This window comes from Ascaphus truei, chromosome 7, assembly GCF_040206685.1.
Source record: "Ascaphus truei isolate aAscTru1 chromosome 7, aAscTru1.hap1, whole genome shotgun sequence".
Classification (NCBI taxonomy): Eukaryota; Metazoa; Chordata; class Amphibia; order Anura; family Ascaphidae; genus Ascaphus; species Ascaphus truei.
Genome location: NC_134489.1, coordinates 109,410,784 through 109,436,747, shown reverse-complemented (window position 1 = coordinate 109,436,747; position 25,964 = coordinate 109,410,784). Strand labels below are relative to the sequence as shown.

At 53.8% G+C, this 25,964-nt stretch overlaps 1 protein-coding gene across 2 annotated transcripts in view; it reads left to right on the top strand.

The window, feature by feature from the left end:
- The window catches only part of MYLK (myosin light chain kinase), a 375,829-nt gene extending 351,061 nt beyond the window's left edge, over window positions 1-24,768 (top strand). For both annotated transcript variants that reach the window (XM_075609890.1, XM_075609889.1), the window contains 5 exons: window positions 2,038-2,190; window positions 2,857-2,980; window positions 4,116-4,245; window positions 14,293-14,424; window positions 21,361-24,768. In XM_075609890.1, the coding sequence (XP_075466005.1) occupies window positions 2,038-2,190; window positions 2,857-2,980; window positions 4,116-4,245; window positions 14,293-14,424; window positions 21,361-21,611 (790 nt within the window). In that variant the 3' untranslated portion in view covers window positions 21,612-24,768. The remainder of the gene's footprint in view (window positions 1-2,037; window positions 2,191-2,856; window positions 2,981-4,115; window positions 4,246-14,292; window positions 14,425-21,360) is intronic.
- The last annotated feature ends 1,196 nt before the right edge of the window (window positions 24,769-25,964 follow it).

The window sequence follows — 25,964 nt, the reverse complement described above, 5'->3', positions numbered from 1 at the left end:
AGAGGTTGGTGAGGGTAATGTCAGAGGCTGAAGAGAGGTCGAGGAGGATGAGGATGGAGCATTGTTTGGAGTGGCGAGCTTGGGAGAGAGATGGTTATGAGCGATGCGTTCGAGGAGTTTGGAGAAGTATGGAAGGAGTGAGATAGGGAGAAAGTTGGAGGGGAGGGCAGGATCGAGAGAAGGTTTTTTTAAGGAGAGGGGTGAGCATAACAATTTTGAAGGAGTCTGGGTATTGTCCTCTGGATAGGAAGATGGGAGGAGTGGGAGGAGAGGAGGGAGTGTTGAATGGGCTTAGAAGGTGATGTAGGGGGGAGAGTGTTTGATGATTGGGAGGAGATCATGGGCAGAAGGAGTGGGTAGGGGTGGTGGATGGAGGGGGAAGGAGAAGTGAGAGGGGGAGGAGGGCCTAGGTGAGAGAGATGAGGAGATATGTTCATTTAACTATATGACATTCAAATGATTGAAATTAGCATTTTTCCCAGTTTCCCAGTTTCCCAGTTGTGTTCAAAGATATCTGACCACGGGAAGCGCAGGTTCATCTATTAGGCCAGAGGTTCTCAACTCCAGTCCCCAAGATCCCCCAACCGGTCAGGTTTTAAGAATATCCCTGCTTCAGCACAAGTGGCTCAATCAGTGGCTCAGTCGAAGAATGAACCACTGATTGAGACATTTGTGCAGAAGCAAGGATATCCTGAAAACCTGACCTGTTGGGGGATCTTGAGGACTGGAGTTGAGAAACCCTTGTATTAGGCGATATATACTGTGCTAATCCAAAGGTAATAAACTAATTAATGAGATACAATGAGATACATTTAAAACACATTAAACGTCCACATTTCAGTAGCTGCTGAGTACAAAATATGGGGGGTTCCATTCTTCATACACCTTCTGAGAGCATAAAAACAGTATGTCAGTGTATTAATATTATTTAAAGACCAGAGGCCCCCGACGCTCACTCACATGTATGTATATCTTCATTACATGCATAGCAGTCGGAGTCTGTAAAGGGGCCTAGCTGCTGATTTCCCCTTATGTGCTAATGAGATTATATGGGGGAGACCAGGAGACCCAATGGGAAAACTCGGCAAAGATCGGCAAACCTTACCAAGCACATAACACGCTCGCTGTGCGGAGAATGAGCCGACACTTACAGTACCAACTAATTGGGACGGGACAGGCTGCTGGCAGTGCAAGTGGAGACGTTAATGCGGCATTTCACCCCACTGGTACTAACTCTAGATCAGTGATCTAGAACCAGTGACCACCTACCTAGAGGTCAAGGTGACTTCTAAAAAATAGTGGTGCTGTGCACGATTTAAAATGTATTAAACATGGCAGCAAAGGTCTTGTTCCTTATTATAATATTTAAAACTAATATCATTTATGCGACAGAAACAGGAAAAGTATTTTGTTTTAAAGAACAAGAGAATTATTTTAGTGTTACTGTAACTGTGTAAATAAAATGGTTATGGTACTCCTCTCTACGACTATGGTACTCCTCTCTACGACTATGGTACTCCTCTCTACGACTATGGTACTCCGGACCCCCAGAAGCTGGTACCATCACACATCAAGCACTGGTCCCTAACCCAGTCTCTCTAATAACCCGCAGGGAGGTGCTGATTTCTCGCCGGGGCTCAGGGGCCTTCTATATGTAATACCAAATAACATGTTTGAAGTAACTTGTATCCTCTGACTGGTTACATTTCGCACAGGTTCTGATTCCCCTGGGTTTTAATTATTTGGGAACAGCACCGACCTGTCCCTTTCTCTGTTAGCAGAGCACAAAGGGACAGGAATGCAGTGTATTTCATCAGCAGGCATTGGGGGTTATTTATTAAACGGTGGCGGCACGACCTGCCACACTACTGCACGGAAACTGCCTTTGACGTCCGTGTAATGAATAACCCCCATTGTCTCTGAATGTAGCAGGCGGGCGGAATATATTCCGCTGGAACGCTGGACATTGCTCGCGCGTTCGTGTACACAGGAGGTTGTATGAGTCGTCACGAACGTCCCGTTCTGTCTTCCCTCCAGGGTCAGCGGACTGTCCCCCTTCATGGGCGATAACGACAATGAAACCTTGGCCAACGTGACCTCGGCGACGTGGGACTTTGATGACGAAGCCTTCGATGAGATATCTGATGACGCAAAGAACTTTATCAGCAGCCTGCTAAAGAAAGACATGAAGTAACCCCGCGCTGCCTGCGACATTTCCATTCCCGCTTCTGTCGATGACATGTTAAAGCACCAATCCCGGTTCTAATCGTTTTTTATTTGAATTGTGCCAGAAACGGCGTTCCGCGGACACTGATTTTTAAAAATTTTTTTTAATGTAAACAATTAACCGAGATTGCGGCTTTAACTTTCAGTGCAATTAATGTAAAAAATGTTTTACTTTCTGGGAATTGTCCAAAGCAGGAGAGGCCAATTCCGATCTTCAAGGATCACCAACAGGTCAGGGTTTAAGGATATCCCTGCTTCAGCACAGGTGGCTCAATCAGTGGCTCAGTCAACGACCCAACCTGTTGGTGGCCCTTGGGGACTGGAGTTGGTCACCGCTGGTGTAAAGCTTCTGGTTACTGAGGAGTTTCTGCTTCAGCAAAGTAGTGTATTTTCATATATAGATCTGCTTATAGAATACATGATATTTATTGTATTGATTTCAGAATCCCATGATATTGATTACTAGATCTCGTTGTATTGATTAACATTCTTGGGCCACCCGATATAATGACCAATATTCACTCCTTTAACAGGCTGTGAGGGGTGTTACATAGTAACACAGACTGTTTTTTAGGGGGTTGTTTTCGTATAGTTTGGGTTCTGAACTCCGTCCTGTATCTTTCCGGACAGGAGCCGGCTGAACTGTCCCCAGTGCCTGCAGCATTCCTGGCTGCAAAAAGACACCAAGACCATGGAAGCAAAGAAGCTGTCTAAGGATCGGATGAAGAAATACATGGCGCGGAGAAAGTGGCAGGTAACTCATTGTAAGCGGAGACGTGCTGGGGCTGCACATTCACCCAGGCTCACAAGCAACGTTCATCTCAACACACTGTACCCCTACACACGTGTGTCCATCCAGTGGCAGCTCTCCCATTAGGCCCGATAAACCCGGGCCTGGGGCGGCAGAATTTGGGGGGCGGCAGAATTTGGAGGCGGCATGCTGGCTTGCTACCCCGCACATGTGCGATCTGCGTCTGCCGCTTGTGTGCATGCGCGAGCGGCGCTGGCCACTTCTGCGCATGCGCGATTGACAAGCGCGTGATGTTGTGTTGCCATGGGAACAGGAGGACGGTATCAGGTAAGTGCGTAAGGGCGCCATTTTGTTTTAATTCGCTACTATGTCTATCTTTATTTATCGAAGTGGTGTGATGGCAAACATAAGGAGACAGCAGGACTGTGGGCATATGTAGCCATGACACACACATATACACACATTCACACATTCACACACTCACACATTCACACATTCACACATTCACCACGCACATACATACATAGAGAGAGAGAGACACCACACACACACATATATATATATATATATATATATATATATATATATATATATATATATATATATATATATATATACACACATTGTGTGTGTGTGTGTGTGTGTGTGTGTGTATTATGTGTGTGTGTGTGTGTGTTTATGTGTATATGTATATACATGTATGTATATATAGCCAATAAAGAATATCACCTGTGAGCACATTCACATGTCTTAGACAGGTATACAACCCCGCCTTTCACCATTATCACCCAGCATACAGTGCTTCCACTGCAGCAAGGGATTCTGGAAAATGATATGCAAATGAGCACACAATGCCAGTTCCCAGAATCCTTTGCTGCAGTGGAAGCACAGTATGCTAGGTGATAATGGTTAAAGGCAGGTTGCAGACCTGTCTAAGACATGTGAATGTGCTCACAAGTGATATTCTTTATTGGCTATACGCTAACGGTGGAGGTTTTTTGTCGCCTTTTTCACCCACCATAACTTAAAATGTGTATAAATATATATAAATTATACCTAACGAATGCCTTTCTGTCTGCTTAATGAGAACGCACTAGGCTGGCACACTCAGCAGCACCCGCTTCTTTTCGTGTTTCAGAAAACTGGACATGCGGTGCGCGCTATAGGGCGACTTTCTTCCATGGCGATGATTTCAGGGCTGAGCGCCAGAAAGTCTTCCACCAGCTCTCCGACCAGCCCTCTAGCTACGGAGCCCGAGGCTAATGAAGGTGAGGACAGGTTGTGCTATTACACACAGTGTATGGAAGGGCAAGACCGGGCATGGGGCATTAACACCGAGTTAATTCCTTTGTTACCAGAGGGACCTTTTGGCGACAGGGAATGTCAACACCTTTCCGTGGCTGGGGCTCTAGTTTAAGAACTTGGAGTGGCGGATGCTGTCTGTGCTATGTGCAGGGAGTGGGGGGTGGTGTCTGTGCTATGTGCAGAGAGTGGCGGATGCTGTCTGTGCTGTGTGCAGGGAGTGGGGGGTGGTGTCTGTGCTGTGTGCAGGGAGTGGGGGTGGTGTCTGTGCTATGTGCAGGAAGTGGCGGATGCTGTCTGTGCTATGTGCAGGGAGTGGGGGGTGGTGTCTGTGCTATGTGCAGAGAGTGGCGGATGCTGTCTGTGCTGTGTGCAGGGAGTGGGGGGTGGTGTCTGTGCTATGTGCAGAGAGTGGCGGATTCTGTCTGTGCTATGTGCAGGGAGTGGCGGACGCTGTCTGTGCTGTGTGCAGGGTGTGGGGGTGGTGTCTGTGCTATGTGCAGGGAGTGGGGAGTGGTGTCTGTGCTATGTGCAGAGAGTGGCGGATGCTGTCTGTGCTGTGTGCAGGGAGTGGGGGGTGGTGTCTGTGCTGTGTGCAGGGAGTGGGGGTGGTGTCTGTGCTATGTGCAGGAAGTGGCGGATGCTGTCTGTGCTATGTGCAGGGAGTGGGGGGTGGTGTCTGTGCTATGTGCAGAGAGTGGCGGATGCTGTCTGTGCTGTGTGCAGGGAGTGGGGGGTGGTGTCTGTGCTATGTGCAGAGAGTGGCGGATTCTGTCTGTGCTATGTGCAGGGAGTGGCGGACGCTGTCTGTGCTGTGTGCAGGGAGTGGGGGTGGTGTCTGTGCTATGTGCAGGGAGTGGCGGACGCTGTCTGTGCTGTGTGCAGGGAGTGGGGGTGGTGTCTGTGCTATGTGCAGGGAGTGGCGGACGCTGTCTGTGCTGTGTGCAGGGAGTGGGGGTGGTGTCTGTGCTATGTGCAGGGAGTGGCGGACGCTGTCTGTGCTGTGTGCAGGGTGTGGGGGGTGATGTCTGTGCTATGTGCAGGGAGTGGCGGACGCTGTCTGTGCTGTGTGCAGGGTGTGGGGGTGATGTCTGTGCTATGTGCAGGGAGTGGCGGACGCTGTCTGTGCTGTGTGCAGGGAGTGGGGGTGGTGTCTGTGCTATGTGCAGGGAGTGGCGGACGCTGTCTGTGCTGTGTGCAGGGAGTGGGGGTGGTGTCAGTGCTATGTGCAGGGAGTGGCGGACGCTGTCTGTGCTGTGTGCAGGGAGTGGGGGTGGTGTCAGTGCTATGTGCAGGGAGTGGCGGACGCTGTCTGTGCTGTGTGCAGGGAGTGGGGGTGGTGTCAGTGCTATGTGCAGGGAGTGGCGGACGCTGTCTGTGCTGTGTGCAGGGAGTGGGGGTGGTGTCTGTGCTATGTGCAGGGAGTGGCGGATGCTATCTGTGCTGTGTGCAGGGAGTGGGGGGTGGTGTCTGTGCTATGTGCAGGGAGTGGCAGACGCTGCCTGTGCTATGTGCAGGGAGTGGCGGACACTGTCTGTTCTGTGTGCAGGGAGTGGGGGTGGTGTCTGTGCTATGTGCAGGGAGGGGCGGATGCTATCTGTTCTGTGTGCAGGAAGTGGGGGGTGGTGTCTGTGCTATGTGCAGGGAGTGGCGGATGCTATCTGTGCTATGTGCAGGGAGTGGGGTGTGGTGTCTGTGCTATGTGCAGGGAGTGGCGGACGCTGTCTGTTCTGTGTGCAGGAAGTGGGGGGTGGTGTCTGTGCTATGTGCAGGGAGAGGCGGGTGCTGTCTGTTCTGTGTGCAGGGAGTGGGGGTGGTGTCTGTGCTATGTGCAGGGAGTGGCGGATGCTGTCTGTGCTATGTGCAGGGAGTGGCGGATGCTGTCTGTGATATGTGCAGAGAGTGGCGGATGCTGTCTGATAAGTTCAGGGAGTGGCGGATGCTGTCTGTGCTATGTGCAGGGAGTGGCGGACGCTGTCTGTGCTGTGTGCAGGGTGTGGGGGGTGATGTCTGTGCTATGTGCAGGGAGTGGCGGACGCTGTCTGCTGTGTGCAGGGAGTGGGGGTGGTGTCTGTGCTATGTGCAGGGAGTGGCGGATGCTGTCTGTGCTATGTGCAGGGAGAGGCGGGTGCTGTCTGTGCTATGTGCAGGGAGTGGCGGACGCTGTCTGTTCTGTGTGCAGGGAGTGGCGGATGCTGTCTGTGCTATGTGCAGGGAGAGGCGGGTGCTGTCTGTGCTATGTGCAGGGAGAGGCGGGTGCTGTCTGTGCTATGTGCAGGAAGTGGCGAATGCTGTCTGTTCTGTGTGCAGGGAGTGGGGGTGGTGTCTGTGCTATGTGCAGGGAGTGGCGGACGCTGTCTGTGCTGTGTGCAGGGAGTGGGGGTGGTGTCTGTGCTATGTGCAGGAAGTGGCGGATGCTGTCTGTTCTGTGTGCAGGGAGTGGGGGGTGGTGTCTGTGCTATGTGCAGGGAGTGGCGGACGCTGTCTGTGCTATGTGCAGGGAGTGGCGGACGCTGTCTGTGCTGTGTGCAGGGTGTGGGGGGTGATGTCTGTGCTATGTGCAGGGAGTGGCGGACGCTGTCTGCTGTGTGCAGGGAGTGGGGGTGGTGTCTGTGCTATGTGCAGGGAGTGGCGGACGCTGTCTGTGCTGTGTGCAGGGAGTGGGGGTGGTGTCTGTGCTATGTGCAGGGAGTGGCGGACGCTGTCTGTGCTGTGTGCAGGGTGTGGGGGGTGATGTCTGTGCTATGTGCAGGGAGTGGCAGACGCTGTCTGTGCTGTGTGCAGGGTGTGGGGGTGATGTCTGTGCTATGAGCAGGGAGTGGCGGACGCTGTCTGTGCTGTGTGCAGGGATTGGGGGTGGTGTCTGTGCTATGTGCAGGGAGTGGCGGACGCTGTCTGTGCTGTGTGCAGGGAGTGGGGGTGGTGTCAGTGCTATGTGCAGGGAGTGGCGGATGCTATCTGTGCTGTGTGCAGGGAGTGGGGGGTGTTGTCTGTGCTATGTGCAGGGAGTGGCGGACGCTGTCTGTGCTGTGTGCAGGGAGTGGGGGTGGTGTCTGTGCTATGTGCAGGGAGTGGCGGACGCTGTCTGTGCTATGTGCAGGGTGTGGGGGGTGATGTCTGTGCTATGTGCAGGGAGTGGCGGACGCTGTCTGTGCTGTGTGCAGGGTGTGGGGGTGATGTCTGTGCTATGTGCAGGGAGTGGCGGACGCTGTCTGTGCTGTGTGCAGGGAGTGGGGGTGGTGTCTGTGCTATGTGCAGGGAGTGGCGGACGCTGTCTGTGCTGTGTGCAGGGAGTGGGGGTGGTGTCAGTGCTATGTGCAGGGAGTGGCGGACGCTGTCTGTGCTGTGTGCAGGGAGTGGGGGTGGTGTCAGTGCTATGTGCAGGGAGTGGCGGACGCTGTCTGTGCTGTGTGCAGGGAGTGGGGGTGGTGTCAGTGCTATGTGCAGGGAGTGGCGGACGCTGTCTGTGCTGTGTGCAGGGAGTGGGGGTGGTGTCTGTGCTATGTGCAGGGAGTGGCGGATGCTATCTGTGCTGTGTGCAGGGAGTGGGGGGTGGTGTCTGTGCTATGTGCAGGGAGTGGCAGACGCTGCCTGTGCTATGTGCAGGGAGTGGCGGACACTGTCTGTTCTGTGTGCAGGGAGTGGGGGTGGTGTCTGTGCTATGTGCAGGGAGGGGCGGATGCTATCTGTTCTGTGTGCAGGAAGTGGGGGGTGGTGTCTGTGCTATGTGCAGGGAGTGGCGGATGCTATCTGTGCTATGTGCAGGGAGTGGGGTGTGGTGTCTGTGCTATGTGCAGGGAGTGGCGGACGCTGTCTGTTCTGTGTGCAGGAAGTGGGGGGTGGTGTCTGTGCTATGTGCAGGGAGAGGCGGGTGCTGTCTGTTCTGTGTGCAGGGAGTGGGGGTGGTGTCTGTGCTATGTGCAGGGAGTGGCGGATGCTGTCTGTGCTATGTGCAGGGAGTGGCGGATGCTGTCTGTGATATGTGCAGAGAGTGGCGGATGCTGTCTGATAAGTTCAGGGAGTGGCGGATGCTGTCTGTGCTATGTGCAGGGAGTGGCGGACGCTGTCTGTGCTGTGTGCAGGGTGTGGGGGGTGATGTCTGTGCTATGTGCAGGGAGTGGCGGACGCTGTCTGCTGTGTGCAGGGAGTGGGGGTGGTGTCTGTGCTATGTGCAGGGAGTGGCGGATGCTGTCTGTGCTATGTGCAGGGAGAGGCGGGTGCTGTCTGTGCTATGTGCAGGGAGTGGCGGACGCTGTCTGTTCTGTGTGCAGGGAGTGGCGGATGCTGTCTGTGCTATGTGCAGGGAGAGGCGGGTGCTGTCTGTGCTATGTGCAGGGAGAGGCGGGTGCTGTCTGTGCTATGTGCAGGAAGTGGCGAATGCTGTCTGTTCTGTGTGCAGGGAGTGGGGGTGGTGTCTGTGCTATGTGCAGGGAGTGGCGGACGCTGTCTGTGCTGTGTGCAGGGAGTGGGGGTGGTGTCTGTGCTATGTGCAGGAAGTGGCGGATGCTGTCTGTTCTGTGTGCAGGGAGTGGGGGGTGGTGTCTGTGCTATGTGCAGGGAGTGGCGGACGCTGTCTGTGCTATGTGCAGGGAGTGGCGGACGCTGTCTGTGCTGTGTGCAGGGTGTGGGGGGTGATGTCTGTGCTATGTGCAGGGAGTGGCGGACGCTGTCTGCTGTGTGCAGGGAGTGGGGGTGGTGTCTGTGCTATGTGCAGGGAGTGGCGGACGCTGTCTGTGCTGTGTGCAGGGAGTGGGGGTGGTGTCTGTGCTATGTGCAGGGAGTGGCGGACGCTGTCTGTGCTGTGTGCAGGGTGTGGGGGGTGATGTCTGTGCTATGTGCAGGGAGTGGCAGACGCTGTCTGTGCTGTGTGCAGGGTGTGGGGGTGATGTCTGTGCTATGAGCAGGGAGTGGCGGACGCTGTCTGTGCTGTGTGCAGGGATTGGGGGTGGTGTCTGTGCTATGTGCAGGGAGTGGCGGACGCTGTCTGTGCTGTGTGCAGGGAGTGGGGGTGGTGTCAGTGCTATGTGCAGGGAGTGGCGGACGCTGTCTGTGCTGTGTGCAGGGAGTGGGGGTGGTGTCTGTGCTATGTGCAGGGAGTGGCGGATGCTATCTGTGCTGTGTGCAGGGAGTGGGGGGTGTTGTCTGTGCTATGTGCAGGGAGTGGCAGACGCTGCCTGTGCTATGTGCAGGGAGTGGCGGACGCTGTCTGTTCTGTGTGCAGGGAGTGGGGGTGGTGTCTGTGCTATGTGCAGGGAGTGGCGGATGCTATCTGTTCTGTGTGCAGGAAGTGGGGGGTGGTGTCTGTGCTATGTGCAGGGAGTGGCGGATGCTATCTGTGCTATGTGCAGGGAGTGGGGGGTGGTGTCTGCTATGTGCAGGGAGTGGCGGACGCTGTCTGTTCTGTGTGCAGGAAGTGGGGGGTGGTGTCTGTGCTATGTGCAGGGAGAGGCGGGTGCTGTCTGTTCTGTGTGCAGGGAGTGGGGGTGGTGTCTGTGCTATGTGCAGGGAGTGGCGGATGCTGTCTGTGCTATGTGCAGGGAGAGGCGGGTGCTGTCTGTGCTATGTGCAGGGAGTGGCGGACGCTGTCTGTTCTGTGTGCAGGGAGTGGCGGATGCTGTCTGTGCTATGTGCAGGGAGAGGCGGGTGCTGTCTGTGCTATGTGCAGGGAGAGGCGGGTGCTGTCTGTGCTATGTGCAGGAAGTGGCGAATGCTGTCTGTTCTGTGTGCAGGGAGTGGGGGTGGTGTCTGTGCTATGTGCAGGGAGTGGCGGACGCTGTCTGTGCTGTGTGCAGGGAGTGGGGGTGGTGTCTGTGCTATGTGCAGGAAGTGGCGGATGCTGTCTGTTCTGTGTGCAGGGAGTGGGGGGTGGTGTCTGTGCTATGTGCAGGGAGTGGCGGACGCTGTCTGTGCTATGTGCAGGGAGTGGCGGGCGCGGTCTGTTCTGTGTGCAGGGAGTGGGGGGTGGTGTCTGTGCTATGTGCAGGAAGTGGCGGATGCTGTCTGTTCTGTGTGCAGGGAGTGGGGGTGGTGTCTGTGCTATGTGCAGGGAGTGGCGGACGCTGTCTGTGCTGTGTGCAGGGAGTGGGGGTGGTGTCTGTGCTATGTGCAGGAAGTGGCGGATGCTGTCTGTTCTGTGTGCAGGGAGTGGGGGGTGGTGTCTGTGCTATGTGCAGGGAGTGGCGGACGCTGTCTGTGCTATGTGCAGGGAGTGGCGGACGCTGTCTGTGCTGTGTGCAGGGAGTGGGGGTGGTGTCAGTGCTATGTGCAGGGAGTGGCGGACGCTGTCTGTGCTGTGTGCAGGGAGTGGGGGTGGTGTCTGTGCTATGTGCAGGGAGTGGCGGATGCTATCTGTGCTGTGTGCAGGGAGTGGGGGGTGGTGTCTGTGCTATGTGCAGGGAGTGGCAGACGCTGCCTGTGCTATGTGCAGGGAGTGGCGGACGCTGTCTGTTCTGTGTGCAGGGAGTGGGGGTGGTGTCTGTGCTATGTGCAGGGAGTGGCGGATGCTATCTGTTCTGTGTGCAGGAAGTGGGGGGTGGTGTCTGTGCTATGTGCAGGGAGTGGCGGATGCTATCTGTGCTATGTGCAGGGAGTGGGGGGTGGTGTCTGCTATGTGCAGGGAGTGGCGGACGCTGTCTGTAGGGTGTGGGGGGTGATGTCTGTGCTATGTGCAGGGAGTGGCGGATGCTATCTGTGCTATGTGCAGGGAGTGGGGGGTGGTGTCTGTGATATGTGCAGGGAGTGGCGGATGCTATCTGTGCTGTGTGCAGGGAGTGGGGGGTGGTGTCTGTGCTATGTGCAGGGAGAGGCGGGTGCTGTCTGTTCTGTGTGCAGGGAGTGGGGATGGTGTCTGTGCTATGTGCAGGGAGTGGCGGATGCTGTCTGTGCTATGTGCAGGGAGAGGCGGGTGCTGTCTGTGCTATGTGCAGGGAGTGGCGGACGCTGTCTGTTCTGTGTGCAGGGAGTGGCGGATGCTGTCTGTGCTATGTGCAGGGAGTGGGGGGTGGTGTCTGTGCTATGTGCAGGGAGTGGCGGGCGCGGTCTGTTCTGTGTGCAGGGAGTGGGGGGTGGTGTCTGTGCTATGTGCAGGGAGTGGCGGATGCTGTCTGTGCTATGTGCAGGGAGTGGCGGATGCTGTCTGTTCTGTGTGCAGGGAGTGGGGGGTGGTGTCTGTGCTATGTGCAGGGAGTGGCGGGCGCGGTCTGTTCTGTGTGCAGGGAGTGGGGGTGGTGTCTGTTCTGTGTGCAGGGAGTGGGGGGTGGTGTCTGTGCTATGTGCAGGGAGTGGCGGACGCTGTCTGTGCTATGTGCAGGGAGTGGCGGGCGCGGTCTGTTCTGTGTGCAGGGAGTGGCGGGCGCTGTCTGTGCTGTGTGCAGGGAGTACAGTATGGTACATTTGGCCTGTCTCTGCCTGCTCAGAGCTGGACGACCCTGTGTGACGTTCTCATGCTGATCCGTTCCATGTGTGCTGCATTGTAACTGAGGCACGCAGCCCCCCGTGATTGTACTCGGCTTCATACCGGGAGGGGGGCAGCCCCCCGTGATTGTACTCGGCTTTATACCGGGAGGGGGCAGCCCCCCGTGATTGTACTCGGCTTCATACCGGGAGGGGGGCAGCCCCCCGTGATTGTACTCGGCTTTATACTGGGAGGGGGCAGCCCCCCGTGATTGTACTCGGCTTTATACCGGGAGGGGGCAGCCCCCCGTGATTGTACTCGGCTTTATACCGGGAGGGGGCAGCCCCCCGTGATTGTAATCGGCTTTATACCGGGAGGGGGCAGCCCCCCGTGATTGTACTCGGCTTTATACCGGGAGGGGGCAGCCCCCCGTGATTGTAATCGGCTTTATACCGGGAGGGGGCAGCCCCCCGTGATTGTACTCGGCTTTATACCGGGAGGGGGCAGCCCCCCGTGATTGTAATCGGCTTTATACCGGGAGGGGGCAGCCCCCCGTGATTGTAATCGGCTTTATACCGGGAGGGGGCAGCCCCCCGTGATTGTACTCGGCTTTATACCGGGAGGGGGCAGCCCCCCGTGATTGTACTCGGCTTTATACCGGGAGGGGGCAGCCCCCCGTGATTGTACTCGGCTTTATACCGGGAGGGGGCAGCCCCCCGTGATTGTACTCGGCTGTATACCGGGAGGGGGCAGCCCCCCCGTGATTGTACTCGGCTTTATACCGGGAGGGGGCAGCCCCCCGTGATTGTACTCGGCTTTATACCGGGAGGGGGCAGCCCCCCGTGATTGTACTCGGCTTTATACCGGGAGGGGGCAGCCCCCCGTGATTGTACTCGGCTTCATACCGGGAGGGGGCAGCCCCCCGTGATTGTACTCGGCTTTATACCGGGACGGGGCAGCCCCCCGTGATTGTACTCGGCTTTATACCGGGAGGGGGCAGCCCCCCGTGATTGTACTCGGCTTTATACCGGGACGGGGCAGCCCCCCGTGATTGTACTCGGCTTTATACCGGGACGGGGCAGCCCCCCGTGATTGTACTCGGCTTTATACCGGGAGGGGGCAGCCCCCCGTGATTGTACTCGGCTTTATACTGGGAGGGGGCAGCCCCCCGTGATTGTACTCGGCTTTATACCGGGAGGGGGCAGCCCCCCGTGATTGTACTCGGCTTTATACCGGGAGGGGGCAGCCCCCCGTGATTGTACTCGGCTTTATACCGGGAGGGGGCAGCCTCCCGTGATTGTACTCGGCTTTATACCGGGAGGGGGCAGCCCCCCGTGATTGTACTCGGCTTTATACCGGGAGGGGGCAGCCCCCCGTGATTGTACTCGGCTTTATACCGGGACGGGGCAGCCCCCCGTGATTGTACTCGGCTTTATACCGGGAGGGGGCAGCCCCCCGTGATTGTACTCGGCTTTATACCGGGAGGGGGCAGCCCCCCGTGATTGTACTCGGCTTTATACCGGGAGGGGGCAGCCCCCCGTGATTGTACTCGGCTGTATACCGGGAGGGGGGCAGCCCCCCGTGATTGTACTCGGCTTTATACCGGGAGGGGGCAGCCCCCCGTGATTGTACTCGGCTTTATACCGGGAGGGGGCAGCCCCCCGTGATTGTACTCGGCTGTATACCGGGAGGGGGCAGCCCCCCGTGATTGTACTCGGCTTTATACCGGGAGGGGGCAGCCCCCCGTGATTGTACTCGGCTTTATACCGGGAGGGGGCAGCCCCCCGTGATTGTACTCGGCTTTATACCGGGAGGGGGCAGCCTCACGATTTGGATGAGACCCTTTCTGTCCCTTCCTAATTTAAGAGAAAGGGGTGACAGTTCCCAAACTCCCAGGACAGGACGAGATAAGGACAGCGACGTCTCCGCGTTACACGCTCCTTTTTCATTGTAAAAGTGTATTTCAAATATTTATTTTAACTTTTAGCATTTCCATAGGGAATAAAGTCTTTGTTTTTATCATCTTTATCTAATATCTTTTGAGGGTTTTGGACATGTCACATTACACCTTGTGGCCCCAACACTAATGGTGAATTGATGTCTTTGTCTAGTCCCACAGACAGACACAAATAGGACACACACTCCTCTCTGTAACAGGATGTATAATACAGAGGTCCGTTACGTGTAGGACATGTTTGGAAAGCAGACGGTCACACTGATCATTCTGACCTGCTGCGTGGGACAGAACCTTCAAGGGTCAAAGTATCAAACGCAATAAAATGTATGTTATCAGCGCACTGGAAATACGGAGTTACTTATCGTGCCTTAATCCAGGGGCGGGCAACTCCAGTCCTCAAGCGCCACCAACAGGTCAGGTTTTCAGGATATGCCTGTTGCAGGACAGGTGGCTCAGTCCACTGATTGAGCCATCTGTGCTGAAGCAGGCATATCCTGAAAACCTGACCTGTTGGCGGCCCTTGAATACTAGCATTGATCACGCCTGCCTTCAACCGTTCAGGCGGGGACCGTGCAATAGGTTTATGAAAAAGATAGAAGACATGATTTGTAATGTTAGGCATGTTGGTACATGGCTGAGCGCTTTCCCCTCTTCCCTTCACAGAGGATACTAATCAGACCTTCCTGGATGCGGTAACCGAGGAAAAGCCCAATGTGAAACCTTATTTTACTAGAACCATCCTTGATATTGAAGTTGTAGAAGGCAGCGCTGCCAGATTCGACTGCAGAATTGAAGGTGCTTACTAATGTGTGCGTGTGCATGTGTGTGCACGAGTGTGTGCATGTGTGTGTGTGTATGTGTATGCGAGTGTGTGTGTGTATGTGAGAGTGTGTATGTGTGTGAGTGTGTATGTGTAAGTGAGAGTGAGTATGCATGTGTAAGTGAGAGTAAGTATGCATGTGCATGTGTGTATGCGAGTGTGTATGTGAGAGTGTGTAGGCGTGTGCATATGTGTGAGTGTGTATGTGAGAGTGTGTACTGTATGTTGGTGTATATATTTGTATCTTTGTACATGTCAAGTGTATATTTTAGAAGAGACTAGCTGAGAGACCCGGCGTTGCCCGGGATGTAAATGCGTAATAGGTAGTATTATTTATAAATCGTGGAACAATAGGTGACTGTTTGTTGTAAAGGTTGGATAATAATATTGAAAAGAAAGATGGAAGAAAATGTAATACGATGTTGTATAAAAATGGTTTATTGTAACCACACCACAGTACAATGTATATTTTGGTGCCATAAGTGATGTAAAAATGTGAGGCGTGTGTCCTGCTAGGGTGTGAGGCGGCGGGTGGCGCGTGGGTTGTGAGTGCTGTCTGCGAGTGGGGGTCCTGCTAGGGTGTGAGGCGGCGGGTGGTGCGTGGGTTGTGAGTGCTGTCTGTGAGTGGGGGTCCTGCTAGGGTGTGAGGCGGCGGGTGGCGCGTGGGTTGTGAGTGCTGTCTGTGAGTGGGGGTCCTGCTAGGGTGTGAGGCGGCGGGTGGCGCGTGGGTTGTGAGTGCTGTCTGTGAGTGGCGGTGCTTTAGGGGGGGGGGCGGTGGGAAGGGGCGGTGGGAAGGGGGGGGCGGTGGGAAGGGGGGGGGGGCGGTGGGAAGGGGGGGGGCGGTGGGAAGGGGGGGGGGGCGGTGGGAAGGGGGGGGGCGGTGGGAAGGGGGGGGGGCCGGTGGGGGGGGGGGAGGTGGCAAGGGGGGGGTCGGTGGGAAGGGGGAGGGGAGGCGGTGGGAAGGGGGGGGAGGCGGTGGGAAGGGGGGGGGGAGGCGGTGGGAAGGGGGGAGGGGAGGCGGTGGGAAGGGGGAGGGGAGGCGGTGGGAAGAAGGAGGGGAGGCGGTGGGAAGGGGGGAGGGGGGGCAGTGGACAGGAAGGGGGGGCAGTGGACAGGAAGGGGGGGCAGTGGACAGGAGGGGGGGGCAGTGGACAGGAGGGGGATGCAGTGGACAGGAGGGGGGGCAGTGGACAGGAGGGGGGGCAGTGGACAGGAGGGGGGGGGCAGTGGACAGGAGGGGGATGCAGTGGACAGGAGGGGGGGCAGTGGACAGGAGGGGGGGCAGTGGACAGGAGGGGGGGGGCAGTGGACAGGAGGGGGGGGGCAGTGGACAGGAGGGGGGGGGGCAGTGGACAGGAGGGGGGGGGCAGTGGACAGGAGGGGGGGAGCAGTGGACAGGAGGGGGGGGGCAGTGGACAGGAGGGGGGGGCAGTGGACAGTAGGGGGGGCAGTGGACAGGAGGGGGGGCAGTGGACAGGAGGGGGGGGCAGTGGACAGTGGACAGGAGGGGGTGGACAGTGGACAGGAGGGAGGGGCAGTGGACAGTGGACAGGAGGGGGTGGACAGTGGACAGGAGGGGGGGGGCAGTGGACAGGAGGGGGGGGCAGTGGACAGGAGGGGGGGGGGGCAGTGGACAGGAGAGGGGGGCAGTGGACAGGAGAGGGGGGCAGTGTACAGGGGAGGGGGGGCAGTGGACAGGAGAGGGGGGGCAGTGGACAGGAGAGGGGGGGCAGTGGACAGGAGAGGGGGGGCAGTGGACAGGAGGGGGGGGATGTGGACAGGAGAGGGGGGCAGTGGACAGGAGAGGGGGGGGCAGTGGACAGGAGGGGGGGGCAGTGGACAGGAGGGGGGGGGCTGTGGACAGGAGGGGGGGGCAGTGGACAGGAGGGGGGGCAGTGGACAGGAGGGGGGGCAGTGGACAGGAGGGGGGCAGTGTCACACACACACACACACACACACACGCGACACCTACCTGTACTTAAGGCCGCCGCCATCTTCTCACTCGGCGCCGCGAGGGAGGAAGGGGGTCCGCCATCTTACGCGCCGCGTGGCAGCCTGTTCCCACGCCGGGGAGGGAGGTGAGTGTAGCGGGAGGGAGTGGTGTGTAGCGGGAGGGAGTGGTGTGTAGCGGGAGGGAGTGGTGTGTAGCGGGAGGGAGTGGTGAGTGGAGCGCGAGGGAATGGAGCGGGAGGGTGGTGAGTGGAGCGGGAGGGAGTGGAGCGGGAGGGAATGGAGCGCGAGGGAGGAAGGGGGTCCGCCATCTTAGGCGCCGCGTGGCAGCCTGCCTGTTCCCCCGCCGGGGAGGGAATGGAGCGGGAGGGAGTGGTGTGTAGCGGGAGGGAGTGGTGTGTAGCGGGAGCTACACTGTGTGAGGTAGCGGGATAGGGGGAGGGACATCGTTGCCATGGTGTGTGAGTGTAGGCCGCGGCCTCGCGGTCTGGTTGCGGTAGGGAGCTGTGTGAGGTGCAGGAGATGAGGCGTGCTGTGCGGTTCGCGGGAGCTACACTGTGTGAGGTGGCGGGATAGGGGGAGGGACATCGTTGCCATGGTGTGTGAGTGGAGGCCGCGGCCTCGCGGTCCGGTTGCGGGAGGGAGATGTGTGGCGTGGAGGGGAGGGGGGGTTTGAAGAGGCAGTCTGCAGTGTTTGGTGTTGTGTGAATGTGTGTGTGTGCTGTGTTTGTGCGTTGTGTGTAGATTCTGTACCTGATTCGGCAGTCTGTGGTAGCAGACGTGAAGGTTTTGATAGCTGTGAAGCGTGGCCCCAGAGCAGGTTGAGGATTAGAGGATTAGGTGTTGCAAAAGCAAAGCGTTCCCAAAACTCAGTGAGGGGTGGGACAGTGTGGAAGTATTAGGGCAGTGGTTCCCAAACTTTTTCGGTTCAAGGCTCCCCAAGGCAATCAGAATTTTTTCAAGGCTCCCCAAGGCGATCAGGATTTTTTCAAGGCTCCCCAAGGCGATCAGGATTTTTACGCGGCGCCCAAAGTAAAAACAAAGGTGTACATACATACATAGGTGTACAAACATACCTAACAGTTGCAGTGCGCAGTTGGTGTCTCTCTCAGACACTCTCACTCTCTCTCACACACTCTAACTCTCTCTGACCTCACTCTCTCTCTCTCTGACCTCTCTCTGACCGCACTCTCTCTCTCTGACCTCACTCTCTCTCCTCACTCTCTCTCCTCACTCTCTCTCTCTGACCTCACACTCTCTCTCTCTGACCTCACACTCTCTCTCTCTCTGACCTCACATTCTCTCTGACCTCCCTCTCTCTCTCTCTCTCTGACCTCACACTCTCTCTGACCTCACACTCTCTCTCTCTCTGACCTCACTCTCTCTCTCTCTCTCTCTCTGACCTCACACTCTCTCTGACCTCACATTCTCTCTGACCTCCCTCTCTCTCTGACCTCACACTCTCTCTCTCTGACCTCACTCTCTCTCTCTCTGACCTCACTCTCTCTCTCTGACCTCACTCTCTCTCTCTCTGACCTCACTCTCTCTCTCTCTCTCTCTCTCTGACCTCACTCTCTCTCTCTGACCTCACTCTCTCTCTCTCTCTCTCTCTGACCTCACTCTCTCTCTCTCTGACCTCACTCTCTCTCTCTCTGACCTCACTCTCTCTCTCTCTCTGACCTCACTCTCTCTCTCTCTCTCTCTCTCTCTGACCTCACTCTCTCTCTCTCTCTGACCTCACTCTCTCTCTGACCTCACTCTCTCTCTCCCTGACCTCACTCTCTCTCTCTGACCTCACTCTCTCTCTCTCTGACCTCACTCTCTCTCTCTCTCTGACCTCACTCTCTCTCTCTCTCTCTGACCTCACTCTCTCTCTCTCTCTCTCTGACCTCACTCTCTCTCTGACCCCCCTCTCTCTCTCTCTCTCTGACCTCACTCTCTATGACCTCACTCTCTCTCTCTCTCTCTCTCTCTCTCTCTCTCTCTGACCTCACTCTCTCTCTCTGACCTCACTCTCTCTCTCTCTCTGACCTCACTCTCTCTCTCTCTGACCTCACTCTCTCTCTCTCTGACCTCACTCTCTCTCTCTCTGACCTCACTCTCTCTGACCTCACTCTCTCTCTCTCTCTCTCTGACCTCACTCTCTCTCTGACCTCACTCTCTCTCTCCCTGACCTCACTCTCTCTCTCTCTGACCTCACTCTCTCTCTCTCTCTGACCTCACTCTCTCTCTCTCTCTCTGACCTCACTCTCTCTCTCTCTCTGACCTCACTCTCTCTCTCTCTCTGACCTCACTCTCTCTCTCTCTCTCTGACCTCACTCTCTCTCTGACCCCCCTCTCTCTCTCTCTCTCTGACCTCACTCTCTATGACCTCACTCTCTCTCTCTCTCTATGACCTCACTCTCTCTCTCTCTCTGACCTCACTCTCTCTCTCTCTGACCTCACTCTCTCTCTCTCTCTCTCTCTCTCTGACCTCACTCTCTCTCTCAGACACACACAAATAAATACACACATAAATACACACACACACACACACACACAAATACACACACACAAATAAATACACACACACACAAATAAATACACACAGATACACACACACTGATGCAGATACACACACACACACACAAATAAATACACACAGATACGGGGGGGTGGGGGAGGGTATGGCTGAACGGCCCGGTCCCTGCACGGGGGAGGTCAGTGCTGCGGGGGCCTGTGCCACGTGGGGGGAGGGCCGGTGTGCTGCGGGGAGGGAGGGGGGGGGTGAAAATGCAGTGCAGTGCTGCTGGGAGACATCTGTCTCCCGGTGCTGCTCCTCCAGCGTGAGCGCCGGGCCTCCCTCTCTCAGCGTAGGCAGCTCAGCGTCGCTGAGCCGGGCTGAACAGATGCACAAAGCCCCTGCATCTGTAATCAACGCGGCTATAGTTCCTCCGGCCTGGGACATAGTAAGCGCTTAGGTGCTGCTGCTCGCTCTTGCTTGCTGCCGCTCGCTCTACCAGGAGCTTTTTGCTGTCCTGGCAGAGGAGACAGCAAGCGCGCTTGGGAGGCGGGTATCACTGTGTGTGTTTGTCACTTGGTAGCTGTGTGTGTGTGTGTGTGTGTGTGTGTGTGTGTGTGTGTGTGTGTGTGTGTGTGTGTGTGTGTGTGTGTGTGTGTGTGTGTGTGTGTGTGTGTGTGTGTGTGTGTGTGTGTGTATATTATATAATATTTTAAACATTTAAAAAAAAAAGACATGTGAGAATAAATTATTAACATTGTGCAACTTTGATAAATATATTCACACACACACACACACACACACACACACATCACACATTTTATATATATATATATATATATATATATATATATATATATATATATATATATATATACACACACACCACACATATATACACACACACCACACATATATACATATATATATATATATATATATACATATATATACACCACACATACACCACACACACACACACACACACACACACACACACACACACACACACACACACACACACACACACACACACACACACACACACACACACACACACACACACACACACACACACACACACACACACACACACACACACACACGTGGCTTTGTAGTTGCAATGCCGGGCACTGAAGTTGCAATGCCGGGCAGGCTGCAGTCCCATTGGATGGGAGCGGTCACGTGACCGCTCCTCTGCTTCCCCTCAGAGGTTTTTTTTTTTTTTTTTTTTTAAATGAGCTAGCAGCCCTTGTTTCCCGCTGCTGGCGGCCCTGATCGCGGCGCCCCTCTAGCCAAGCCGCGGCGCACCAGGGCGCCGCGGCGCACAGTTTGGGAAACACTGTATTAGGGCATTGGTGTTGGACGCAGGCCAATGAGAGGTGTGCGGGGGCGGGCATTGGACGCAGGCCAATGAGAGTCAGTGAGGGGTGGGACGCAGGCCAATGAGAGGTGTGCGGGGGCGGGCATTGGACGCAGGCCAATGAGAGTCAGTGAGGGGTGGGACGCAGGCCAATGAGAGGTGTGCGGGGGCGGGCATTGGACGCAGGCCAATGAGAGTCAGTGAGGGGTGGGACGCAGGCCAATGAGAGGTGTGCGGGGGCGGGCATTGGACGCAGGCCAATGAGAGTCAGTGAGGGGTGGGACGCAGGCCAATGAGAGGTGTGCGGGGGCGGGCATTGGACGCAGGCCAATGAGAGTCAGTGAGGGGTGGGACAGTGTGGCATTGGTGTTGGACGTAGGCCAATGAGAGGTGTGCGGGGGCGGGCATGGCCTGAGCCGGAGTGACAGGGCCAAGGTCCAATGCGATTGACCCTTGGGACGCAGACATACAGTGATTTCACAAATATATAGTAGATATACAGGCAGATGCACACGCACTGAAGGACAGGTAGTCACAATTTTATTCTAAGAGGTGGAAAAAACAAGTGAAACGGAGTGAAAGATCCCGGGTAAATAAATACTAAGGGAGTTATGCACTAAGCAGTGATAAGTGCTTTTAAGTGAGATAAATAGCCATTATAGCGGGATACTGCGTTCTGTGAGATTCACAAAGCAGTGATAAGTGCTTTTAAGTAGCCATTATAGCAGGTTACTGCACTGTTAAAAGCGTCTTACAAATTATTGGTACTAAATGAAAAAATATATCAAATGTGATAAAACGTGGGTAAGATGTACAGTACGTCTGTGGCTATCAGTGGGATGGAGGAGATTTGTAGTGGGGGTGGGGGGGGCTTTCTTGCGCCCCTGTCCCTGCAAATGTCTTTCTCACAAATGTCACATGCAACATTGTCACCAGAAAACCACAAAATGTCTCAAATTTGGTGAAAATGGCAATTATAAAAGGGCCGCGTGACTTTGCACTTTGACATTTAACACCCTTTTTGTAAAGATTTCCGTTTTTTGGGGGGTACATCGTTACTTGGGGTACACTGAATCCTCCCCTCTCGCACCCCTGCAGGCCACCCCGACCCAGAGGTGATTTGGTACAAGGATGACCAACCCATCAAGGAGTCCCGCCACTTCCAGATAGATTACGACGAAGACGGGAACTGCGCCCTGACCATCTCGGAGGTGTGCGGGGACGATGATTCCAAATACACCTGCAAAGCTATCAACAGCCAGGGGGAGGTGACCTGCACCGCAGAACTCATCGTGGAGGTGATGGGAGAAGAGGAGGAGGAGGAAGAGGAGGAGGAGGAGGAGGAGTGAACATGAATTCATTACTGGACATGTTTCTGAATTCACACAACACGGGGACTTGTCCTTCAGGGCCCCACAAAAACACCTATTTAGAGAACGTAGAGAGGTAAAAATAATATATATTATCATTGGGACCTTATGACCTCACCAAATTAGATGAGAACCGCTCCTCCTTTCTACTGGGCATTATTCACAGCTCAGCCATGCTCAGTATTGCACCTCCCCCCCGCAGCGTTACTCTCACGGGTAACAGGGCGCTACGCTGAGATTCGGAAGTGGGCTTCATTGGAGTCAGTTTCAGCCTCAATGTGATCAGGAGTGGGAGGGACACAGCTGGGTGACAAAAAGCCGCGCGCGCCCTTACTGTAGCAATGCCTGTGTTCCTATCTATGGGGAAACACCCGCGGGGTGATGGGGGGGTGCAGGTAGTTAAGTAACACAGCGTGTTTATCTCGCCCGGATAATTAACATGCAGCAGTATTACTAAGCATGTAATAATAATAATAATAATAATATAGTATTTATTCAGTGCCTTTCATTCCCAAATCCCTTTGCAAGAACACTTGATGATATATATATATATATATGTGTGAATATATATATATATATATACAGCTCAACCCCGCTATAACGCGATCCGTTACAGCGCAAATCCGCTTATAGCACGATGCAAGCACGGCTCCCAATTTTCGGATTTATGAATACTTTACAACACGATTATTGGAATCTTAAATACTTTATTGTACAATGCATACAATTGTACATTATTTCTAACGCGATGTGATTATTTGGACCCCAAGCACAGCGTTATAAGGGGGTTGAGCTGTACTTACAGACTGTATTTAGGCTTCAATGGGGATTTTCAGAAATAAACCGCCTGGTATATATAGAATAAGGCCCTGCGCTGGCCTTCAATGTGGGCTTTTGGGTTGCATTAGAGACTAAGGGAAGGAATTTGATCACACCCGTGCATAGTGACAGCGCTACGGGTTACTTGTTTCTCTTTGCTACGGTTTGGTGAGCCTTTAAACATACAGTTCCATGGAAAATGGCCTCTCTTAAAAGTGACGCCCCTAAAGCAGATTATATATACTTATTTTATTTACGTAGGCCCAAATCCTACAGTAAAATAGAGCACATACGGCTGTTTATTCCCACAGCATACGTTACCTTCATTTTTCAGCTAATTGTTCAAGAATAAAACCCAAAGTTTAAATATCAGTGAGCGATGAAACAAAACTCGGGATGAAACAGGGACGTTATTGTAAAGAGCGCGGAAGAAATCGTCAGCAAATAAAAAGTGCAGGGAAACGATAACGCCTTAACCACTACACCGGGCTTCCTAACGCTCGGGTGCTCCACATCCTTAATGTGTATTTTATATATGTAAGTGCTAAGGGACCTGACCTAGTATTGAAGCTGATACAAAAGCCACTTCCTGATTGCTATCCGCATATTCTGTCCATTTCATGTATCCGTTGTGTAGCGGGAGCTGCCTCTGTGCCGGCTGAGACTATAACTTCTGTGGTTCGTGCCAAACATATATATATATATAAAGCTCCTTCGCCCTGTGCTCTGCAGAATCCCACTTTCATCCTCCTCGCCAAGGATTAAAAGGACTGTGATCTCTTGTTAAAAGTGCTGGCGAGATTAGCACTCGCACTCTCTGCTTTACTGTCACAGTGTAAGCACTTTGTACTTGTTGTTCAAGGCTAACATCAGTTGCCAGCAGCTGATTAATGATAAAACAACCAAATCTGTGTGTGTATGTGTGTGTGCCGCACTGTGTGTGTGTGCTTGTGTATTGAGATATATATATATATACACAGTGCAGATAGGCACCATCTTTCTTTCTGACTCAGTTTACTGATCCGTTTTTTTGGGGGTCACAATGGCTTCAAAGCCTCATCTTTCTTTCTAATTAATAAGAACGTGTGCGGTGCCATTGAACGTCCCGTTGTGATATGTTGTTACACATTGTGACATGCTGTACCTGCATTACCATTGAATCCTATGGAGAGCCTGGGATATTCCGAGTTACACTGTAATCCACCGTTAGATTCCCGTGGCCCGGTCACGGTGATATGTTGTGTTATTTCCTGGATCCCTGGGGTTACAATAGATTATATACAATTTGTGCATTGTCATATGCGATGCATACATCATTGTTAAAGTTGAAAATTGTTTACCATCATTTGCTATGGAAATGGACACTTATACTAAGGGCCTTATTCTGTAAGGTGTGATAGTTTGTGGGGTACCAGGTGGTTCTCACTCTCTATAGAATAAAGCCCAAAGAAAGTGTTTGATGTTGAAATCAATTTAGTTCTGTAGCGTCACAGTGACTTTGCTTCATGATGCTATGTGCAGAGGTGATGGGTCTACCAAACGTAACCTTAATATCCCAAAAAGCAGAAACCTCTATTTTATCCTGATAACTGCAGTCCAGAAGTTTCTTCTTCTGAGTTTTAGCAGATTAATGTGCCTCCGTTTTGGATGAATGTTTTAATGCTTTGCTGCATTCATCCAATATCAGACTTTTTCATCCAAAGTATGGTAAGCATTTCATGGACTGATGTCTTAACTCCGGAAAGTATAATAATATGTACATGGGTCAGTTATTATTTTAATCCATTCAGAAAATCTTACACAACAATTGTGCACAAGAAAAGACCGGTCTATTTTTGTTCAGTCTCGTTTAATATCAACTTGATGCTATTTGGTATTACCTTGTTCTGAATGTTTTTCATTTTAAGTTACTGAAATTGTTTAAAAGTCTCCCTAATGCCACCCCTTCCGGCTGAGCAGCGCGTGGCAGGCCCCTCGGTCGGGGAGGGGTTACTCGGGTCAGTTGCTTCTCACAGTGTATTCATGGCACAGTTGCATCTTGTTAGCAGTTCATTTCCTCGCAGATTACACTGATCTCTTCTCACCACAGGATTGCCACAAATCCTTATATGGAAAGTTGGTTTTTTAACGTGTACAAAGCTTTTCTCACTAGATAAATGTGCTTTGCTAAAATGTTTTATTTTTTTGTTGTATTTTAATGAAAATACCATTTTTTTTGCCAGCTTGTTAAAGCGTCAGAATTTGCAAAAGATGAGAACACAACCGCTGTAGTTCCTCGCCTTATAAATAAAGAGTACCACAAAGCATGCTTTCTGTATCCCCTTGTTGTGCGTTTTTCTTTTAGCGCTTACATACAGCACATTTCTTTTTCTGGAGTGTGAGTAGTGACTCAAAATGCACGTCGGTCTCCCACATACTGCCTGTGTCACAAAACACGGCACGCATGAAAGATGGCCGCCTCCTGGCTCCTGCGATGGGTGTGGACCAGGGGTTAGAAACTCCAGTCCTCAAGGGCCATCAACGGGTCAAGTTTTCAGGATAACCCTGCTTCAGCACAGGTGGTGCAGTCGTTGACTGAGCCACCTGTGCTGAAGCAGGGATATCCTGAAAACCTGACCCGTTGATGGCCCTTGAGGACTGGAGTTGCCCAGCCCCTTGTGGAGCCTGTCGAAAAGCAGGGGATGGCATCACACAGGAACGAAAAGCAACTGACAGAACAGGAGCACATACGTGTGACACGAGAGAGACTTCAGCAGACGATGCACGGAGGGACCGCTGAAATGCTTCATTTACAACAGGAGGGAGAATGCTTCTGCAACCAGGAATAATAAGGGTGAAATTGCATTTGCTGCAATAGTGGCGACTTCTAATTCATGTAACAGAATGCCATGTGGTTTAACTCAAGCGGCGGAGCGCCAGGATTCGGTTACATGCTCCGGTATTCACGGCCGGCTGTACATCATTGGACAATATACAAAATAATGCTCTTGGAGGTTCACGACGTTCCATATATTGTCTCCTATAAATAAAAGCAGACGCGGTCTCGGTGGGGTGAGTGATACTAAAGGAAATTCTACGGGAATGTAATGGTACAGCAGGGTCAGCCACCAAACTGGAACCACCCCGGGCGTCTCACTGAGCGGAGAGGGGGGGACGGGGAGGGCAGATGGAAGCACAGGAGGGGAACAGGGGAGGGCTGGGAAAAGTGCAAGACAACAGGACAAGGAAGGGAAGGTGTGGGGGATGGGGCAGAACAAAGTAGGCTTAGGAGAGTTCACAAAATAACTTGGAGCCAGGTTTACTAAGCGGTGCTAAGCCGTAGCTTCCAAAACGAGACCTTACTGCTGTGTAGCACTGCTTAATAAGGATGTCCCTTAGTCCTATTCCTGCCCACGAAGCCCTCAGCCACTCTGCTGGACTGTAATGGGGTCCGTGGTCGAAGGCCAAAATTCACTAAGCTCCAATAAGAGGCATTTCAGCCCAATCCGTCGTTACCGCCATTCAAATCATCGA